The 18,700-nt window shown below is 46.0% G+C and overlaps 1 protein-coding gene across 5 annotated transcripts in view; it reads right to left on the reverse strand.

Annotated features, from left to right (window-relative positions):
• The window catches only part of RAPGEF1 (Rap guanine nucleotide exchange factor 1), a 77,823-nt gene that overhangs the window by 23,540 nt on the left and 35,583 nt on the right, over positions 1-18,700 (reverse strand). For all 5 annotated transcript variants that reach the window (XM_015279741.4, XM_015279743.4, XM_046901868.1 and 2 more), the window contains 8 exons: positions 18,210-18,366; positions 14,412-14,500; positions 13,869-14,021; positions 12,289-12,412; positions 10,804-10,987; positions 9,698-10,210; positions 3,191-3,393; positions 1,139-1,297 (listed from right to left, as the gene is read on the reverse strand). In XM_015279741.4, coding sequence (XP_015135227.2) covers positions 1,139-1,297; positions 3,191-3,393; positions 9,698-10,210; positions 10,804-10,987; positions 12,289-12,412; positions 13,869-14,021; positions 14,412-14,500; positions 18,210-18,366 — 1,582 coding nt within the window. The remainder of the gene's footprint in view (positions 1-1,138; positions 1,298-3,190; positions 3,394-9,697; positions 10,211-10,803; positions 10,988-12,288; positions 12,413-13,868; positions 14,022-14,411; positions 14,501-18,209; positions 18,367-18,700) is intronic.

Genomic DNA, 18,700 nt, shown 5'->3' on the forward strand with positions numbered 1-18,700 from the left:
CCCACGCCAAGGGAAAGCCAGCAGCTTTCATTCATTGCAAGTGAAGTAACGCACTCGTCCTTGAGTACTTCCTTCTTCAGGCCCAGCACACAGCATCACTCATTCATTTTCAGAGAATGAGTAAATGTTGAAATGCAAAGACAGCAGAGGTGGAGTGGGAGGATAGTTTTCAAATATTCAGTATTAAACTAAAGCACTTTCTGAGCTCTCCCTGGTCTTGCCTGCTAACATCTTCTCCAAAATCAGGGTAATTGACGAAACATCCAGGTTGCTGTTAAAAAAGTCTGTTCTCAGCTGTCATCATGCAGGCAATCAGAGCACAACCAGATAGTTCCACATGCAAACACTTCCCACACTGTTGAGCCACTGGAATCCCATGGTTAGATTTAATTTCATTACATTAACACTCTGTTGTTGCTACCATTTAATTTAAGCAGCTGATCATAGATTTAGGCAGTGCTGTAAGATTATTCTTATTTCACTTTACATAATTTTCAGCTCCTCCTGTGGTTCTATCTATCTTCTGACTGCTCGTCAGTGCTGGAGGAGAAGAAACTCTGCTCATTTGTCAGCAAACCTGAGCTTGTTTGGGAGCACGGCGATGGGAAGAGATGCAGACAAGCAGATATGACATGAATGATGCGGTAGAGGCCATTTTCTAGGAAAAAAAAAATTAAGGAGCCGTATCCACTGTTCCGTGCATTTGGCTAAATCCATCTATTTCAAGGAGGGCATCTCGTTATTCCTCTGAAGGCCAGGTTCACACGGCAGCGTTTAATCGGCTCATCCACATCGCTGGCATTGTGCAGCAGAACAAAAAGACTGCGGTGCCACCGGCAGCCCGGGGGGTGTGCAGGTCAGAGCAGAGTGCCCGAGCAGCCAGGCCAGGTCTCCTCCCAGCCCCAACACAAACGTCCATACAGACACAGACACAAAAGCCACGTTTTCCCTGTATTTCAGTTAGCAAGATTTGCACGCCGCTTTCATCACCTGCCTTCCGACGACTGAGTTCAACCTTCCCTCCCCCACCATAGAACCTCACCCAGGACTGGCAGCATTAGCACAGGGTTTGCAGATGGGCATTTCATCACCAGCACAAATACACACACGGGTTACAGAAGCACGGAGAGCAACTCACCGAATGCACAGGAAAGGAGCTGTGCCGGTTGAGAAAGGAGTTAGAGACTGACATAGTGAGGCCCTGAGCGGCACCGGTGTCCTCGGGGGTGAAGGGCACTTTAGTTTGCTGGACACAGTAGGAGACAGAAGGGAAAGAAGAGGCAGCATAGGAGGCCTGCTGAACAGGGAGGGAGAAAGCAAGAGACAGGAGAAACAGAGAAAGAAAGCACAGAAAAGGCTATGAATAAAGGATAAGAAACGCTAACTGTAAAACAACGCATATAATGGCTTGTTAAGCAAACAGCTATTCATACAGTTCATCAGAGCCAGACGTGCCTTTCTTGAGCTCAAGGGGTGTGTCAAAAACCACAGTTCAGATCTTCTTTGTTTCACAAATCCCTTAAAAATAAACAGCCCAGGACAGCTGTGGCTGGGGGAGGCACGCTGCTGTTCCTCACTGCCCTTCTTCTCCATGACACCAAGGGCAGATGCCCAAAGCAGCAGGTATGGGCAGGAGCAGCTGCCCAGCAAGGAGCTGCCCCTTTCAGCTGGGCAGCAGCTGACTCCAGCAGATCAGCAGTTTTTTGTGGTTTTGTTTTTTTGGTCCATTTGCAGATTGGAAACTTGAGACCGATCAGTGTGGCCTGTAGGCCTTCACAGGTGCTGCTGGGACACTGCTTAACAGGACACCCAGCAAATTGTCAGTCCAATTCAAAATGACAGATCGTTTGCACAGGAGGGAGTTATTACTCTGTAAATAACAAATACTATCAGGAATTTCTCCTGAATTCCATTACAGTAAGGGCCTGAGGGAGGTCAAGCTGTATCTAGGCTTTCTCAGCCCTGTCCTGTTGAATATAACATATAATTTCACATATAAGCTATGAAGCTTGCAAGAACGGACTTCCTAATTATTATTTTAGGAGTCCATCTAGCAGACTTCCCCACTGCTGGAGCAGCTGATGTCTCCATGATTCGCTGCTTCAGAATCTCTCAGGGCAGTGGGAGCAGAAGAACAATAGGACCTGATGGCTTTTCCAGTGATTTCTGAATGAGCCATTCCCTGCTTGCACCATGTTCCCAACTAGAGATGAAGGCAAAGGCACAAAGAAACCTCTGCTTCAGGGGAACTGCAAGCAACACCTTGATAGCATCAGCTTGCAAGGCTAGAAGGATACCTGACAGGCAGAATGGTGACATCTTGGCTGCCCAGATAATGATTAAGGGGCAGCAAAGATATGCTTTGCTTCCACTGACAAACTGCACAATACTCAGTTTACTTCAGTTTACTTCACCAGAAACGTTACTTTATCTTGTCGGGACACCTACCTGTGCAACAGGAATGTAGTTACTGAATTCCGAAATTAGACCTCTGTGTGGCTTCTCCTATCTGATTGCAAAGTAACACTGGGGCAGTCAAACTTTAGCACAGATAACATGAGGATGTACTGCGGCAGTTGCCATCATGATGGCAAGAGCACGGCTCTGCTCCTGCATTTCGTCCTGTTTTGTTGCAGCCATGGCCAATCTAAGTTAGGCAGCAGTGAAAACCAGGTGAACTCCTGAATCACACATGTGGACTAACATAGGAAAAACATGCAGGAGTTAAATAATAGCTGTACCAAAGTTCTGTGGCTCCGGCACAGACTGAGCCATAAAAGCAGTGATTACGTTTTAATGGTTATCATCAGTGGCATCCTTGACAACAGTTGCAAAACAACACTGGGAACAACAGTGCAGCAACCTCTTGATAATCGTGCTGCTCAGTGTGTCAAAACCTTCAAAGTAACAGACATGACATGCGTCTCTATTCTGGCACAGATTGAGCCATGCCACGTGGAAGACGAACATCTCATTTTTAGGGGAAGAGTCTGAACACGGGGTTAGGAAGGAACAGAAGGGCTCCAAGTAGACGATGCAAAATGCCTAAAAACACGTTAACGAGATGGCAAGGAACACAACGTGAACATCAGTGAGACCCCCTCCCACAACCACAGCCTGTCAGAAACAGGAGCAGCAAACACACAGCTGCTCCAGGAGGGGCTGGGAAGGGCACTGCGGTGTCACTCACCAGCTGTCGCTGCTTCGGTGGGAGAGCAGGAGGGGGGGCCAGATCTTGAGAAGGGTCTAAGCTGATAAACGAGTCGTTGAAGCCGTAGACCTCCATGAGGTGCTTGTTCTTCTGCTGGTAGATGTGCTCGTTCTGAGGGGTCTGGTAGAACATAGATGGCTGTGGCTCCGAGTAGTCCTCTACAAACTGCATGTACGCCATCACTGCAACACAGAAAGTCACACTCAGTGCTCCTGGCCTGCGTGCTGCAGCTGTCCTGCCATGAGCAGGCAGAATGCCTGTCCTCAAAACAAAAGAAGAGTCAGACCACGCTGCTCTCAGCTGGGCTTTGCTCCAGGCCGGGAGCAGCAAGGTAACTGCAGTAACTCACACAGCAAGCTGCCATTCACCTCGGAGGAAAGAATCTGTGCACATCCTGTCCTGCAAGCCAGTGCACAATGGAAGCTGTCACAGGGCACAAACACATTTGGCAACAGATCTGCTTAAGCCAGTGAGGTCTCCTAACAGCGACCCAAGGAGTCTGATTGACCTACCCCTGGTCCAAGCCCCCTTGCTCATGTAACCCATGGCAATCCAGAGAACACTGCTCAGCAGCTAATGCTCAAACTCACCAAAAGAACGACTGCAGTCTGCTTTGTAAGAGGTACAAATCAACTTGCAAAACGATGCAACCTCAACAGCAAGTAATTCCTGTGCCTACAATATAAGCCTCTTATCTATAGACTGACTGCAAGCTCTCTCATTCTAGAGATAGTGCTTTCTCCATCCTAGCAAGCTGATGAAATTTATTGGAGAACACTGGGCACATCTCTCAGCTATTTCTATGCCACTGCTGGCACAACAGACTGATCTCGCAGAAGTGTCACTGACAATGACTTCTTATTTCCTCAGCTCAAATCCAACATCCTCAGCTCTTTCCCTTTCCAAGGCATCTTAGCATCTGTCAATTTGCAAATGAACGCAGCTGGTTCAAAAGCATTTCTGAGATGTGGTTTGATGGGACTATTAAATGGGATGAAGCCTTATTTCACAGACCTTAGCATCTGCACACTATCCTCCAAAAATCTTTGACAAAGCCCCACACAGGTCTGCCTACGTAGGTCTGACAAAAGATTAACTCAGTATCTTAGTGTGGAGGGAGAAAGGCATCCAGCATCATGGAGAGACCGCTACAACACCCCAGGATTATTAAGGGACAGAAATGTATTTAGACGAAAAAATACTTAGCTTTCATCTATGGATCTGAGAGCTGGAGCAATAATTGTATTTAAGTGTCATAAAAAGAACTAACGAGGGACTTGCAAATACGCCATCACATACAAATTACTCTCTGATCATCCATCCCCTCCTCCGGATAAACACGCAGTCGTCAGGCTTTGTAACTCTGGTCATTAGGCAGCAATTATTCAGCTCCTGCTAGCATTTCAGTTGCGCGGCCGACATGAATGGATGATTTCAGTGAGAGCTGTAAATACAGCCATCACAGCGCAGTGTTTGGGCACGGTGAAGCTGGTTCCCACACTAGCTCCAAGGCAAAGCCCTCTGTTCACCTGCCAGCGCAGAGAGGCGGGCCAGCCTACTGCAAACAGGATGCAGCCGTGCAGCGTGCCGGCAGGAAGGAGCCGCTCTGCACCTGCCATGTGCACCTTTTGTCACATTTCCTCCAGTGCTTTAAACTTCGCTTAGAAACGGAGCTAAAGCAGCCGCCCCTTCCCACCCGATGACATCCCTCCTGCAGTAAATGGAATAAAGAAGGAAAAAAGCTCAGGAAACCTCAGCTGGTGCATTTCAGTCCCGAGCGGTAACACCTGCTGTCCCCATCCCATGGTCCCACACCGTGCTGCCAGAGGACAAGCTGCCCATGTCCCACAGCACTGCCAGCTCCTGTGGAGCTCTGCCAAGGCTGCTGCACTCCTGACCTTCAGCTACACCAGCCCAGCTCCTCTTCCTCCCCCAGCCTCCCCCTGGCTCCCCAGCACCACACAGACATGTCAGGCACCATCCCTGATGCTTAACCCCTTCCTTTTTGAAGGGGGGATGCCAGGAGTTTCCAACTGCATGCACACGTGTCGGTGTGTGCTGAATGTCTGCTCAGCTGCTTGTATTGGCACTCCCATATAAGCCAAGTCCAAGCTTACTCCGCTTTCACGCAGCATCACATGAATTCTAAGACCTAACAGTGAAAAGATGCATGCTTTGCCAATATCCCTTCTTTGAAATCACACTGATGTGTTGGTGCAGAAAACAGAGGATTACTAAAACGCTTTCAGTTTTAGTAATCTACAGTTGACTCCAGTATTCCCATTAATACTTGTGCCCTGAAAAATGTCTCAGTATCACACAGCTGCTTCGCAGGATAAGTTCTGCACACATCTTAGGAAATGTATTTCTCTAGTGGCAAAAGTGAACTAAGGATACAGGTCCTTGGAGAAGCGTGGAGGACAGCAGCTCGAGGGAGATCACATTTTTAGAGCTCATCAACTTATTAGGACAAAAGCCAAGAATTCTGGCTTGGCAGTGCTGGCATAACGCAGCTGACACTGCTAGGTTCAGAGCAAGTCTTCATGCAGAGTTATCTACAAAATCTGTGCTGCACTTACTGCTCAGATCCGAAGACATCTCGGGATCAACAGCTGAGAGCTGCTGGGTTCGGAAGTTTGTTTGGCACTACAGACTCAGGAAGTGTTGATGAACAGCACAGCAGATTAGATGTCTGTGTAAAACTGAATTACTGCAACTCAAGGTAGCGAGCCTGAATGCTGTTGAGAGCCTTAACTCAATCTGGAAGGGAATAATGAAGAGCTCTTTTATCTCTGCTCTTTATGAGGCTAATGCATCCCGCTGCATGGCAGCTCCCCTGCCTCGCTTGTTACAACTAGTCCAGGGCTGGTGAGCATGTCTCTGCTTCTACTCCGTCTTCATCTGTTTTTAGGTGAAGCAAAAACCAGCCGGGATGGTGAAATACAAACCTGGCTCAATAGCAGAGATTGCAGAGCACGAATTAAATAGGCGTCAATAAAACGCTGCCCATCTTCAGCAGGAGAGTAAGGCAGCAGGACCACTCCTGAGATGGCTGTTTGTGAAGGCTCTCTTCTCCCCCCTGCTCCCTGGTGTGGTTTCAGATGAGGCAGAAATTTAAAAAGCAGATGGGAAATTACATCACCAGCTCAGATCAGGCTGCGTGCCCTGCAGCGATTCTGCAAAGAGGGAGGGATGGGGGCTGCAGCCTCCACCGTGAGCAGCTGGGGTGGGGTGACAGTGTCTGAACAGCACCTCGGGAGGGAAGGGAGGATTGAGACAGAACCTCTCCCACCACGGCACCACGCGCAGCTTATGTCAGCTCTGAACCAAGGCAGAAAGCATTTGAAAGGAGGGAGAGAAAAAACTAACAAATTAAAAAAAAAAAATCTCTGTCTGCAGCAGGGAACACCTTCCCTGCAATCTGCTCACAGCGCCACGGCTGTCATTTCTGAAGGAGCTGAGGCTGCTCAGGGATTTCTAGCACACATCAGCTCTGCCCACATGATGAAAATCACAGGTGCTGCTCATGCTGCAGCAGGAGTCGGCCAGCAGTACTGAGGGAGCCCTGCAGCCTCAGACCAGAGGTTCCTGGGGTCTGCGAGGGATTCCTGGAACGTTATCAGCAACAAGGTGTATCTGCAATGTCGGTAAGGCACAGCAGCATCTGATGAAGAAAAGCCACTGCAGGTCTGAGCCAAACTCCTGGTGCTGCTTGTGTTACAGCCAGCCCTGCACAACAGCACTGGATTCATGTGCATAAGCAAGAGCCAAAGTAATGGAAGTTCTCAAGCTGCACCACATGTCAACTCACTGGAGAAGTCAAGGTCGAACAAGCTGGTCTGCTGTCACCTCTGGGAGGAGAGCTGTTCTTCAAAGAGCTCCCATTATATGCTGGCTAAGCCCAGACTGCCCTCAGCGTGGATCCTCCAGTTGAATACCGGCTGCTTATGGTATTCATAAGGGCACCAGGCTGCATTTTGTTCCCACTGACAGGGAAGGAAACTTGAGTAAGTGCCTCACCACTGGTTTGCAGCTGGTTGGGGGCAGGATCTTGCTATTTCTGACTTCAGGCTCTTCATGGCAGAAACTTCTCCCTGCCCAAGTCTTGTACAGCAGGAGTACGACGCTGGTGCTCAAGCAGAAGTCTGGAGTAATTTGCCCTTAGCACAGTAGAACAACAGTAACTCATACCCACCTAAAAGGTTTATCACTCCCCTGTTTAAATTATAGAGATGTCAACTCTTGGAGGTCGGTCTGAGCACAGATCACAGCAAAACATACAGTTAACTCAAGGAGGATTTGCTATATATTACTAATAAAAGACCAAAGTCTCCGCTGCAACATTTCCTGACAGCTACCAGAAGATGACCCACAACAAAGGCTGTTTGTGCAACCAAGTCACCTCTGCAACAGCTCTGGATCTTTCTGATGCATTCATGCATCTCTTCAGGGTCTCAGAAGCGTGCTGGGGCCGTGGAGGCACCACTGCCTCATCTATGTGGTTACACATGAGGGTCTACATGTGTCAGTCCCTGGGCCAGAAAGTCCACTACCACGCCAGCTGAGCAGTGTTTCACTGCCCCTTCTGTGTCGAAAACAAAAGGAAAACTAACAACCACAGATCTGTGGTGCGATACACCGTGGAGTAAGGCACACGAAACAAGTTCTTAGTGTCAAAAAAAGCCATTACAAATTTGCAGCAGTCAGGTATTAGCCCAAGCACTCCACTGCAGGCTTTGCATCAAGGATGTTTAATCAAACCCACGGAGCTGTCAACACATTAGGTAACACCTTCTCCTGTTCCTAACAATGCAATCTGATCAATCCTCTGAGAGCTTCTGATAGTGCCAGATGACAGCCAGCTCTATTCTAACATCAAAGAAAGCTCAAATACGAGGCTTTGCTGCTGAGGTTAAAAGTGTGCATGGACAACAAAGGAGAAGCTGACATCTAAAACTGTTTTTAAGTAATTCCTTGACATCTCATATAGCAAGAGAAAACAAAGAGATGGGGCTTAAAGTGAGAAGTAAATACCCTAGGTCTCTTCTTCAACCATCACACTGTCTCCTACCCAGGACCTATCCCAGCACCTCTCCCCACTAAAGCTGTTTGCAAGTACAGAAGTGCATTTCCCCACACCCACCCCAGATTGCAGAGCTTAACATCATCTGTATCCAGCCCTCATCATCCAGCTGCAGAGCTCACAGGGGGCTGACCGTACAGAAAGTCCTTGCAGTATCTCATTCCCTTGCAGTTTATACTGAATCCAAGTGTTCTGAACAGCAGGAGACATAAAAACCAAACCTATGCAAACACCAGCATCTGCAAATCAGCATCTGAGCTCCTTTTTTGTTGCTTTCAGTATATTTTGATGTCCTGGAGTGTTACAAATCAGGAGGCATCACTGAGGCATAGAGGAGATGCTTTCCATCAATGCACTTAAAAAGTGTCTGGCATAGTAAACTGCATGGGCACGGACAGAGCACAGATCCCCCTGCACAAGACACCAATCTCACACCTTTTCACAGTGAAAGCACTACTAATTGTGGGAATGAGTCAGAAGGTCAGTTCAGAACCTTCAAATCAGCTCTTCACTTGGGCTGCAAGCCACACAGCTTAATGCTGTTCACCCAGGACCTTTTATATACTACTTCCCCATGCAACTGCAAAGCTAGCCAGCGACTGGTAAAATAACATATCCCACTGTATAGTCCACAGCCTTCCTTGACGGATCAGTATGTCTGCTCCTCTTGCAAGAGGTTTCACATATTTTCAGCCATGAACATTAAGGAAATCAAAATAAGGTCAGGAGAGCTTGTATTGCAGTCAGCACTGGTGTGCCAGGAGTCTGGCTGGGGATGCAGTCTTTGCATTTAGAGGCTGCTCATTTTAATGATGTGGGAAATTCTCAGGCATCCACAAAATGAGATCCTGTCGCAAAAGAGCAGAACTGGACACGAGGTTAACAATGTTGTCCTGCACAGCTATGTGAGGGACTATGTTCCTACTGCCAAATAACGGCATTGGCAATGCTCAGTTTTGGACAGAAAAGTAGCCTTTTCTCTGAGCTCTTGGAGAGTACCCCATTCTCTTCCTCTGGGCAAACATTCATAAACATGGGGGAGATAGAATGGACATGAAAAGGGAAAACGATCCAGGAAAACTTGGAAGAGTGGCTCACAGCTTCACCCTTGTGCAAACAGAAGTAAAATGTTTTCACTACAGTAACGAAGATGCTGAATGTTGCCACCTCCCCTGAGCCTGCACCTTCCCAGGCTCCAACAGTCACTCCCTGCCCACCAAAGGACTGGCACTTTCCTTTCACGTCTGATACTGACCATGAGCAATTTCAATACTTAGGCCAAAGGCATTACCTTGGGGTCACCATTACTTAGTGGTGCATGGCAACATTACTTAGTCAGAAGCACGGCAACTGGAAGAAAAGAGAAAGGTAAAAGTAAAACCCAAACACAAGATCTTGCTTACTGTGTTTGTTTTTCTTCTCTGGCAGAGGTGGTGGCTTCTCTGGGTCACTGTTAGAATCTGGAGCAGCAAAATCAGCAATGAATTCAACTTGTGCTGAAGAGTTTCCTTGTTGGAAGGGCAAAATAGGAGCAAATGGCGTGCAGGGTACTGATGAGAGAGACCCTGCGTTCTGCATATCGTCCTCTGAGATGTTATCATATTGTGAAGGGTGTCTCTCGTATGAGACCCTGCAGCTTGAGTCTGAAGTTTGAGAGGCTGCGCTTCTCCTCTTCTTTTCTGGTAAAGCTGGAGGGGTCTCTGTTGGCTGCACAGCTCCCGAGAGGCTGCAGAATTCCAGTGGAGAAGAGCTGCCCTGTGGGAGCTGGAAAGCATGTCCGTGGAAAGGGGAGCCAGACTCACCCAGGGACTCTGGCAAGGGGCTGAGGGTAGTTGGCACCTGTTGAGGTATCTGATCAGCATTTGAGAGGTCCTGCTGCAGGAATTCATAGTCCGGGTCATAGTGATCTGATTGATCTGGTCAAAAAGAGAGGAAAGAAGAGCCAGCCATTAGTTTTTCTCCTTTACTGTTCAGCCCTTCGCAGTTCTACCCGTCTCACTCCACCAGTTAACTGATCAGCTCATGCAATCAGAGTGGTATTTCCTTGCAGCAGGGACTATCTTGCTCTACCTTCTGTAAAATCCAGGCTTAAAACTCACATCTTTATTTCTTTATAGTAGCAAACAAATAAAAATGCAATAGGTAGTTAATTGCAGAGATTGCAATATTTCACGTTTATATCTTTGTTTTATTTTCTAGTACCTGGAAGCATCACTTAAGTCTATCAGTGCTGCTATTTCCTACTGATGTCTGCAGAAAAGGCTGAAACCAACAAAACGTTCCACTTGAGAGCTGAACTGAGTTTGAACACAATCATCTCTAGCTAGGGAAACCCATTCCCCTGGGCTTTTTCCTATGTGACAGGATATCATTTCGCATCGAACTGCCTGCAGTAACTACAAGATGACAGTTGCAAGCGCAATCCATTTACTTCTGCAACACAGCTATGACAGCTCCCAAACGAGGGTGATGGGGGCTCCTGCAGCAGTCCTGGCCCAGCCCAGCTCACCTAATGTTTCACAGCTTGTGTTGCGGGAGCACTGACCACTGTCACGGTCCAGAGAAGAGAGCTGCTCATCGGACTTGCTGAGTTTGCCAATGCTGCTGCACGGTGAGAGGCGAGGAGATTCTCCCCCGTAGGAGTGGCTGCCACCTGACAGCCTTCTCTGGGCATAGCAGTCAACATCAAAATCCTGAAGCAAAAAAAAAAACAACCCCAAACAACCAAAACAACAAATTACCATCATTCTTGGCAGTTTGCTAGTAATAAGATACAGCTCAAGGAACATACACCTTGCAGCTACTGTAAGAAAACTAGGAAGGGAGCAGATCAGTGCTGCTAGCCCTCCCTAGTTAGACAAGCCCACCAGGAGGCCAGAAAGCTTTCCACTGGGTAAAGGGCACACGGAAGAGTAGCTCCCAAAGGGAGCTCTGCATGCACCTGCTGGAGGCCAGGGCATGCTGTGATGCACAGCCGATGTCACCAGCTGTTGACATTGGTACTGGGTAACTAGAAGACGAGAACTCTCACTAAATAATTGGGGCTTTACTAAATATTTGGTTAGTTTTGTGCATGCAAAGGGTAAACAGGTGATAATGGGATACAGCTTATGCAAACTTTCGGTGCCTACTGACTATGTTTCAGTTTCAGAAATTACCTCAAGCTCATCAAGCTGCAAGTGAACCTTGCAGGTATTCCCATCCCTGCAAATCAATCTAAGTGAGATTGCACCAGTAACTGCAAAACCTCCACAGCTTTATCTGGGTCAGCCAACTGACAGCAGAGGCTCCCTAAGTCAGAGCTCTGGGGATTGAGTGTGAGATTTGATTTTGGTGCACTTTAACACGATTCGAGTTCTCACTGCTGAGTCAGTAAGTTCCTGAAGGTGTAAAGCAAAACCATTTATTTACAATCTTGTAAACTCTACATTAGCACAAGTGATAGAGCATGACTAATACACACTGCCACAAGTTCTCTGTAGCTCTACCAGAAAATTTACAAATTTTCCCAAAGCACCAGCAGCAGTCAGAGCAGATGCTTAAACTACTGCTTAGGTTAATTGACATGTTAAACTGGAAATGGAAAAATATAGGCTTCTGATGTCAACCTGCTACATGATCCCTGGCCTGCAAGCAAACCTTGCTAAGATCTTGTAAGCACAGCAAACCACTGTACACCCTGACCTATCCAACACTGAGACACTCAGCCTCCCAGATTTTCACATTCTGCTACACCTCAAGGCAACAAAGTTTGGTAGCAGATCATTCATTATTCAAATCCAACAACAAAAAACTAAATCAGCTCTTTGCACCATTCACTCCATTGATGTTCCTGCTGCCAGAATTCCCATCCCAGCATCGTTCCATATGGGGCTGCCTGGGACGGTAGGAACGTGCTGGGAACTGCACTGCTCAGGTCACAGTGTTTCCCTGAGCTTTTGCTACACTCTGCAGCACATTGCCCTTGGATTTCACAAAGGGGTTATGCCCTTACCTGTCTGTTGATTCCAACAGGCAAACTAGACCCACTGGTGGCTCGACTCATGGGGGCCACAACTGCCACTCTGGTTGGGGAAGGCGCCGACTGCCGTTTTTTAGGGGGCAAGGCTGGAGGAGGGCTGCAAGACACAACAGGTATTGATGCTTCCATTACCACCAAAATGACTTCCAGAGGCTTTAGGAGCTCGTCTTCCAGATAGCCTTGCCAGGATTAAAAAGCTCACATTCAAAGCTGACCCAGAGTTATTCAACAAAGAGTATACCCTAACAAATACCAAGTTAACAACGCTCTCATAGGAAAGCTCCTGTTCAGTGATGTATTTTTTTAAGCTTGGAGAAGACTCAGTATTTCAGAACCAAAATAATTGCTGTTTTAAAAATTATTTTTAATGAAGCTAATTAGCACAGCAATTATTTTTACATAAAAGTGGTGGAAGTCCAAATTAAATGCTTTAGTTGACCCGAACAAGGCTTCAGTTCACAGAAATTCCTCATTCCTCCTCTTCAAACTCTTTAGAATTTGAGAGGGGTTTCAAAGCTGCGGCAACCTACAGGATGGGAAAATTCTCTGTACCCTTATCCATGAAGCAACAAGACTCTCAATGTCACCACACATACATGCTGCATGGGCCCAAGCTGAGGCATTCATCAGTTTCAGATATATTATCACACAGCCATTAGTAGCAACCACTGAGATTTTAACCATCGTGTATTTAAGTTTTGCTTCTACTGACAATTCTGGCAATCATCAAGTTTGTGAAGTTCCCAAGAGCTCACATATTCTGTTCCTGGAATGTAACAGGATTTTTTAAATATATATATATATAACCCATGAGAATTCATAAAATACACACAAATGTGGTACTTTTTTGCCAGCCGCAGTCCCCCTGATGCTGCATTTTCAAGTGAGCTCACGATAAGCATTTTCACACCATCTATTTGCACCAGTACTAAATGACAAAAACACCGTACCAAAAAGCTGTAAACTGTTTTTTTTTTCTTCCTTCCAAAATAGAACAAAGAAACTTTCATGTGGTTACCCGTAGAAGTGGGTAAGTACAACTAAATAAAAGATCTTTTTCACACAGTAGTGGCTCCTTTCACTCTTAGTCTGATAACCAACACAGAGCCACCTGGATGTGCAGAACAGGTTGGCAATTGCCAGCTGAGGTTAACAAAGCATTTTCCTTTGGATACAACAGCACACACACACAACTAAAGCAGCACAGGATGCTGCTGTACAGAACACGGTGTGTATTTACATAGTCTTAAATAAAAGCTGTAATGCATTTATGCAGTGCCTCTCATGGGAAAGTCTCAGGCACTATAGCATCCTCATGGGGAAAAAAAACAGGAATGGAAAACACAGACAATGAGGGGTACTGCTCAAACAAGACAGAAAGAACAAAGTCATGAACAGATTCCAGGAGCTGGGAAGAATTACTCTGGCAGACTGGAAATTCAGAAGCATCACTAACCCCCGTGACCTCTTATACCCATTTTGACAAGAACATATAGCAAACAAGATGCTAAGAACCACTACCACTCTTCAGCCAGCTGGCTGGCCAGCATTACCTGTTTTCTGCCACACGAATGCAAGGCAGGGGGGGTTTAGGAGGTGCAACCTCTTCGTCCATGGAGTCTGTCAGTAGCTCGTTTGATTGAGTCATATTAGTTGTTTTGTTTAGGATCTCCATTTCTCGGTCTGTAAGGGGAAGTTCTGATGGGCTGTAACAAGCAAAAGACAGATTGCAGATCACAAAATGCAGCATGCTGACAGATTAATACATATTTTAAATCATACGCAATAAGAGTAACCTACAGCAGAAGGAAGAATTCACATCTGCAAGTAGAATTAGAAGTATACACAGAATACTAAGTGGACACGTCATAGCCAAGTGATGTTTCATTGCCAGCTTTTGGTATCTTCTCTATCATTGCATCTTTTTCTCTTCAAGTAGTGCCACTGTAATGCATAAGACTACGTGAAGAACACAATACTGTCCACTGTGGAAAACAACTTGGTACTTTAATCCAACTATCAGTAACCAGAAATTACCTCACATCAAGCTACTGTGCTGGACTGGCACGCACAAGAAGTGTTTGTAAGAGACCCACCTATCAGATTTACATGCTGGTAAACTGGGTTTAACAGGGCTTGTGGGAGAGGGATGCTCCTGCTTTTCAATCGTGAGTTTGACCAGCTCCTGGTGGATGGAGGGGAGAGAAGAAAAAAGAAAAGAATCATTACATGCATAATGCTGCACCCAAACGTGCTGACACAGAACAGGATTCTACTGCAATAAACTCTGGGGTACCCACTTAGGGGTTAATGCTGACATGGGCAGTGAGCTGAGCTGGGTGTAAGCTCCGTGGAGAGCCACACAAATGAGGTGGTAAGGGAGCAGCATGCACCCAGCAGCAGTTTAGCCATATTTAAGTTCACAAACTGTAGCCCTGTGGGGATTCAGCACAAACCCACATACATTTCTTTTTGCCGTGCTTCCTCTTTCATCACAAATACGTTCCAGTCCCCATAATGCCCTAGATAATATCAAGTTGACTTTACATACATAAATACAAGTACATAAATGCTTTCTGCATGAAGTATTTCAGTTGGCCAGTAAAAGACTTATTTCACTGCTTCGTATTTCACTAACAAGCGTGTGTCATGTATTTGTTTCAAAAGGCTGGTTTCTGAAAGATGTCCAACAAGAAATCAAACAGTGAACACCTTTATTAAAAGGCCTGCTCCCCCCGGAGCCATCTTTTAACTCGTTAGCAACGAAAGTCTTCATCATTCAGGGAACTATTACAGCCTATCTGTTATAGGCAGATAAGGCGGTGGATAAAGAGATAAGCGCATGATAATCCTGAACTCCAAGTCTGCCAGCAGTCAAAGCAACAATCACTCATTCCAGAAGGATGGAGAGAACTTTTCATGGGTGTCTGAGGCCAACAAATAGATCTGCTGCTCACAGATACAAACACGTGCCCTCTCACAGTTAGGCTGCATAACTGGCAGTGCTTCCTGGCAGTATCGGCTTCCCAGCATGTTATGCAAAGGAAATTATATGGGATCGATTTTATTTACTAGCAGCCTGAAACACAATGTCATCATTCCAGTATCATCTTCACGTCTGTGCCTGCTGAGGTCAGAAACGGTCATTTCCTCTTCCAATACAATAATCACAAAGAGAATAAAGCAGCACCCCGGATGGGCAAAGGATGGAAACCGCAACCCACGTCAACATGTCTAAGTGCACACCACAACTGATTTTGACTTGGCCATTATATGTACTTACATCCTCAGTACGACCTTGGGCACAAGCATAATTTGCACAGAGTCCACCAAACACACAACAAAATGCTCAGCTTTAAAGAAGCTGTCTCGGAAAAGCCCACACATGGGGAAGGATGAGAGTGCACAAGCACAGCACATACAGATGGCCATCTGGGCTAACACTACGAAGATGTTCCTGTCTGGGACAGGCAGACAAGAGCCCTGGCATCTACTGAGAAGTACCTCCACTAGCAAAACCACAAAAGCACTAGATTCCCTGAATCCTGGCTTTTTCTCCTCTCCACTAACCCCAGAATGAGAACTGGTGTTTGAAAATCAAGCCAAGATCTTCAGTGCACACACAGAGGTAATCAACACGCAACTGAGCCAGATGCACATTATGCTGTTCCTTATCAGCAAGTAAAGAGATTCCTGCAGCAGTAATTAGAGATAATTAAAGCCTCTCCACAAACTTACACTACTTCAGCAAACTGGAAATACCAAAATGAGATGGATTTTTAAGAAGTTATGTAATCAAAACAAGGATTTTTTTCCCTGTTATATATAGCTGGCAAGCCACTAAAACCTGCGATCAGAACAGCAAACAGCACAAGTGAACAAGCAGCTCATTTGTGCTCAATTCTGAAAATAGAGGGGGAAGTAAATACTGAAATGTGGAAGTGGATCTTGTGTGATCTGCCAGAAAAACAAAAAAGGCTCTCCACAGCAGAGAAGTGTCCAGCTTCTCAGTTCTGCTTCCAGACCTGAAGGCTGGCTTGGCCCTTCTAAAATAAACTCTGTTCCTTGCTAGGCAGTAGGAGATGAGTACAAAGCACTTCCAAACACTGAGTCTTGGTGGGCAGATGTTCACATCTACCCGGACGGCCTCACATCTGCTCTCATCATGTTCCAAGCTGACCAGACATAAGCCAGCTCCAACTGGAAGGCCAAAATAACTTCTAGTCTAGCAGCAAGTGGAGACTGATACAGCCCAGTGAGGTTAATAGCTCAGGCTTAGCACTGCACAGCTGTGCCTGCACTGCTTCCAGCCTAGGCTGGCTCAGCAGACATCCATAACCTTCCATCCATCCATCCATGCACACTGCTTTGGTTGGGAAGCATCTGGTATCAGGTGCTTAAACCTTGCTTGAAGTGAAAGGACAGCGAGTGTCCCAAGTTTCATGCAACTGTAAGCTGGATCTAGTGAGAACACAGGACCGTGTAGATTCATTGGGTGGTAACAGGGTGAACTCTCTCATGGTTTATCAGGCTACTATTGTTCAGCTGTCAAGAGTGCAGATTTTCATATACTGCAAATGGCTGCTGAATTGCAACGCTAACAGAAGCTGAGACTTAATGCTGAACTCTTCTCCATCCTGCTGTGCAAACTTAATACCCGCTTTACTTTTCAAATCTGGAGCTTAAAGTTAAAGGGCATATTGTGCAAAGTAATCCTGGCAAATCTGTCCACTTTAGGAGATGGAAATGTTTTCTTTCAAAGATATTAGTTTTAAAGGATTGATAAGTCACACTAGGGTTTAGTATCTGTGTTTAAGTAACATTACAGAGATATTCAGAGCATGCAAACAACACGTATCAAGATTCCTGAAAGCACGACAGTCAAAGCTTGGGATATTCACTGGATTTTCACATTCAATTCCGGATAATAAAAGCTAAATGGAGTTTGAGTACAGCCAAAGACACTGTTTCCTGACACACTCATCCAGCTGAAGAACCTGCTGCAGCTCTTAAAAATCTAAATTTCCTACTGTGCTTGAACTAAACACTGCTCTGCCAGTTCAGCCCTGTTGTTAAAGATGTTCAACCTTCTCTACAGTATTCAAAATAAGATTCCTAGGGGATACGACAGCCTCTCAGTCCAGGTCAAGCAAACTTTTAACTGCAGTACTGGGACAGCTGAATGCACGGCCTCTGTGGCCTCCAGCAGAGAGACAAGTTTGGAAAACAGTCACAAATAATGAGTACCAAAAACTTACTGGGGCACAGAAGGAAACCCAACAGCTTTCCCTGGGTGCTGCAGGGAGGGAATTGTACAAGCGTGTCTCACAAAGGACATAAAGGTTTCCATTCAATGTTCCCATTAGTTACAAAAAAATTAGTCTTCAGAAAACTGAGCTTAGCTCATTAGCTGTCCCACACCCTAACCTGACTGCTGAAAGTGCTGACGCACTGCTGACAAATACTTTGACATTCATGCTAAAAGATGAAGCTGGAATCTTTGATTCTCTGTGGGCACTGACAGGAAGCATTTCCATTAAATTTTGTCTAGACAGAAAACATGCAAACTCAGACCTGTAATCTGCATAGGAGAATAAGAGAATGGGAATCACCTGCTGAAAATTTAATACAATGCTCAACTAAGATTTACTGCTTCGGGCAACCCATCCAAATACCAGGGTGAACATTTAGAAGTGCACACTAATAGCCAAACCATTAGTGCTGGTCCTTAACCAGCACACCAAGCAGGACCATTTCACCTCCAGAGCAGTTGATTTAAGAGGTAAGTTTACTGAAAGAGCAGGATCTTACCAGCACTTAAAAGCTTCTGACTTTCAGCCACATCTCTTCTAGAATACAGACACTGTATGCTTTCCATAACTTGGCTCACGTACCTTAACTCCATCCAGAACAGCTTTTATGACGTCTTTAACAGTTGTCACCATCTCTTTGTCTTCAGAATTCACACCTTCCAGCATCACTTGATCAGACCAGCGAATGAGATTGGCCAGGCTCTGGTACACACGGCTGTAGCAGGAAGAGATGGCAGAACTGGATGGCAGGGAAGGAAATAGCCAAGAAAAAAAGGAAAAAAAAAAAATCAATTATGGAGATATTATCAAATGCTACCGGAGAGAGCATGATCCAAAGTGCATTTCACACTGTTAGCATTGTTTTGACACCATCCACTGTTGTGGTTCCCCTTTTCATTCTGACATTCATGATTTGTGTTCAGCAGGTGACAAAGCCTGGGCTTTCAGCTCTGTTGCAGTTGCTCTCCTGTTCTTTAGAGCCAAATGGAACAACAGCATGAAAGTACAACCAGCTAATAATCTGAGCTGCAAGCTAACACAGCAGTGCTAAGAAGAATGCTCTTTCCCTTTTA

The sequence above is a fragment of the Gallus gallus genome, chromosome 17 (genome assembly GCF_016699485.2).
Source record: "Gallus gallus isolate bGalGal1 chromosome 17, bGalGal1.mat.broiler.GRCg7b, whole genome shotgun sequence".
NCBI classification, from domain to species: Eukaryota; Metazoa; Chordata; class Aves; order Galliformes; family Phasianidae; genus Gallus; species Gallus gallus.